At 54.7% G+C, this 3,411-nt stretch overlaps 1 protein-coding gene across 1 annotated transcript; it reads right to left on the bottom strand.

Annotated features, from left to right (window-relative positions):
• Positions 1–2,424: 2,424 nt before the first annotated feature.
• Positions 2,425–3,288, bottom strand: LBRM_29_1480 (putative RNA binding protein; the record flags this gene model as incomplete). Its single annotated transcript, XM_001566442.1, has 1 exon — positions 2,425–3,288. One exon carries the CDS (start codon positions 3,286–3,288, stop codon positions 2,425–2,427), a length of 864 nt encoding a protein of 287 aa, XP_001566492.1.
• Between the last annotated feature and the right edge of the window lie 123 nt (positions 3,289–3,411).

Raw genomic sequence — 3,411 nt, 5'->3', positions numbered from 1 at the left:
CCCTATCCTGTCTCTCTCTCTCTCTACGTACTACGATCACTAAAACAAAACAACCGGCAATAATGGTAACACTAACGGAGACACACTCGCGCACACTCCGCCTGCTAGGCCGACACAAGAGCATCGGGGTAACCACAGAAGAGACGAGCAAACACACACGAAAACATAAAAGAGAGTTTAAAGAGGCACACTCGCAGAATACAGGCAGAAAAACACACAGAGAAAACTCCCGCGGAAAGGGGAGGGGACGGGGGGCAGCAAAGAAAAGAAAAACGGCTGCGATCAAACGAAGCGTGCAAAGGTGAAACAAAAAAAAAATAATAATATAAGCGCAGATGAATGGGAAGAGAGAAGGAGGTGCAATGCCCATTCCTCTCCTCCTCGTGCTCGTCTGCGTGAGAAAGAGAGAGTGGGGAGAGCCTTTGCTCCAGTAACCAACCGGTGCTGGAGGGAAGTGCGTGCGTGTGTGTGTATGGGGGGGAGGGGGGGAGGGGAAGAAGGAAGAGTGAAACTACGACCAAAACGCATGCACGTTCGTGTGTGTCAAGCGAAGGGGAAATGCCAAACTTGAAAAAAAAAAATAATGATAAGAATACCCGTATATGCTAGAAAGCCAGCAAGAGTGGGGAAAGGGGGGAGGGAAGGGACGGTGTTGGGAAGGCAAAAGAAATGTGCACCTCTCGCCTCTGCTTAGAGAGGGTATGTGCATGTGTGTCGGCGTACGTGGCGACAGGAGGAAAAAAGTGGGAGAGAACCAGAACAAGCCGCTGTAGGAGGTGAGGTGATGGGTGGTACGTAAAGGCAGAAGAAGAGAATGTATCTTCTTTGCTAAGTTCTCTTTCCTTGTCGCTAACAATGCGATCGGGCGCGCACAATACGGTTGAGTGCCAAACAATGGCAATGGTTAACAAAAGGGCAGGAAAAAACGGAGCAAGAGCGAGTCACACGCACACGCGAGAAGTGGGGAAGGAAGGGAAAAGGCGTTGAAACTGGCGACTCTTCTCTCTGTGTGTTGGTTGGTGAGTGGGTAGGTAGGCATCTACCTTTCTGCTCGCCTCTCCCACCTGCTCCGAGTTTGCACGATCTCGGAAACAACTAAAATGTCTGAATTCTCAAGTCACTCCAGTCGGCGCTTCTTTTGATTCTCACGGGTGCGTCAGTTTTGCGGTGGTGTCCGTTCTGGGGTTGTGAGCTGGTGATGGCAGATGCCCTCTTTTGCATCCATTTCTCTATAGAGTCGACCGATGCTAAGTCAGGTACGACAGGCGCGTGGATGAGCACGTGAATGCGGATGACCTCCCCCTTCGATCACTGCACAAGCCTGTACGCGCTTAAATGTGCATCAGCCAGCAAGTGCAGGGCGGTATGCAAATAGAGGCTTCGCAGTGAAGCACTCAGCAGCGAGGCAAGGAGAGAGAATGAAGAAGGGAGAATGGATGGAAAAGGGGGTAAGAAGAGAAGCACACAGGCGACCGCACACAAAAATATACCTGCGGCGTACGCTATGCCTACTCACGGAAACGCCATGTACGTGTGTGGGGTGTGTCCGGCCGCCCTACACACCGCCAAGAAGGAAAGGTGCTACAATGCCGTCTATGCAGGGTGTGGGCGGGTGATCTCGCCCCATACCCACACCCCAACCCCAAGAAGTCGACCCTCCATCCCACAGAGTCGCGGCTCAGACTCTGTGTAACACTGAACAGACAAATGTGGTGGGGCTGGAGACTCTGACACGACCAGCAAAGCAAAAGAGAGATGTCATTGCACTGACCCGCTGCACGGGCGACGCTCCCGCACAGCTGTAAAGTTTGACTCGTTTTTGACAAGGGTAAAAGGAAAAGAAGACAGGCCACACTTCAGTGACGGAGACCCACCGGCGAGGCTGTCAAAGAGGCGCCTCAACCTCTACCTTACCTCTGCCTTGGGAGCCGATCATTAATCTCACCAGCCCCACGTGTACACATCCGTGCCTCTTCTCCGTTACCGTGCCTTCATTTTTTTATTTTCTTGTGCCCCTCCCCCCCCCCCCCAGCGAAATGCTCCGCACACACACACACACACACACACACACACACACACGTGTACACTGCAAAGCAGAATACGTGTGAGAGACAAGGTGGGAAAGAGGGGGAAGGCAGTTTAATCGCCACCATAAGACAGAAAGAGACAGCGACAACGTGGTGTTGAGGGGTGAACACACACACACACACGTAAACCATTTACACCACGCATTCTGCTACACTTACACGTTAATGCAGCCTTTGATTGTTGTGCTCCCGAACAGAAAGGCTCAGCCACTACGCCCGAGACAAGAAGAGAGGCAGCAGTGCGTGACAGCGACGTCAAAGTATGCATACGCCTGTGCACAAGACACAGTGTTGCGTCCAAAACTATTCCCACACTCGCGTCACGCATGCGTTTCTCTTACGTAACTGACACGCTACCGTCGCTGTCCATCCTCAAGGCACCCGACTCGGCAGCCATCTCTACCGCGTGCCGCACCGACTTGGCGATTCGCTTCGCGTACCGCTCCACGAGCCCCTTCGCGACCTCCTTCGTGCGCATGGAGGAGACACCGCTGTCGTTTAACACGTCAGCCACAATGCCAGCCACCTCTTCACTGGTGCCCAACACGAAGGAGGGCACGATGCAGTCCCTCGGCATCGTGGAGCGCGGCAGGAGCAGTGGCGTATCCTCCTTGCCGGGATGTGCCACCTCCCATTCAGCCTTGTCTCGCACCTCTTTGGGCATCTGGTGCGGCACCGGTGCGGCAGTGCCCTTTTTCACCTCAGGCCTCCCCATTGCAGGCGACTGCACCGGCGGGACAGGCGCAGCCGCCAGCCACCTCGACGACGGAGTCACAGACGCTGAGCAGGCCGCTTTAGCCTTCTTGTGCGCTGGTGCCATCGGCACCGTGGTGGCACACTTTTTAATCGTGTCGTCGTCGTCCGAGGAGGAGAGACTCACGCCAGGGCGCGGATGCTTGCGGTACACCGTTGCGCTTGGCTTTGGGTGCCCGTTAGATGTGGGAACAGCTGACTTTTGGGGTGCCCCTGCACCCTTACCGCCGCGACGGGTCACCCAGTCGTCGTCGCTGTTTTCATCAGAGGAGCTAAGGTCGTTCATTAGCGCGCACGGTGGGCGCTCAATGTTGCCGCGCGGAGCCACCGCCGACCTCACAATCCTGCTGCCATTGCTAAGCTTTTGCTTCCACTTTCCTTGGTACTTTTCCTCCTCCGTCATGCAGGAGGTGTGGCCTTTGATGGTGTGCGAGTCAAACACGCGCATGCAATCGACGCAGGTGAACGTATCGCAGCCGCAGGCGTTTGCATGGCTCTGCACCTTTGGCTTCTTCACCACATCCTGGCAGTAATTACACGTGAACGACACCTACTAATGAATCGTCAGTGG

Source organism: Leishmania braziliensis, chromosome 29 (assembly GCF_000002845.2).
Source record: "Leishmania braziliensis MHOM/BR/75/M2904 complete genome, chromosome 29".
In the NCBI taxonomy this organism is placed as follows: Eukaryota; Euglenozoa; class Kinetoplastea; order Trypanosomatida; family Trypanosomatidae; genus Leishmania; species Leishmania braziliensis.
Note: the sequence above shows the minus strand (reverse complement) of the source record. Positions and strands in the feature narration are given on the sequence as shown.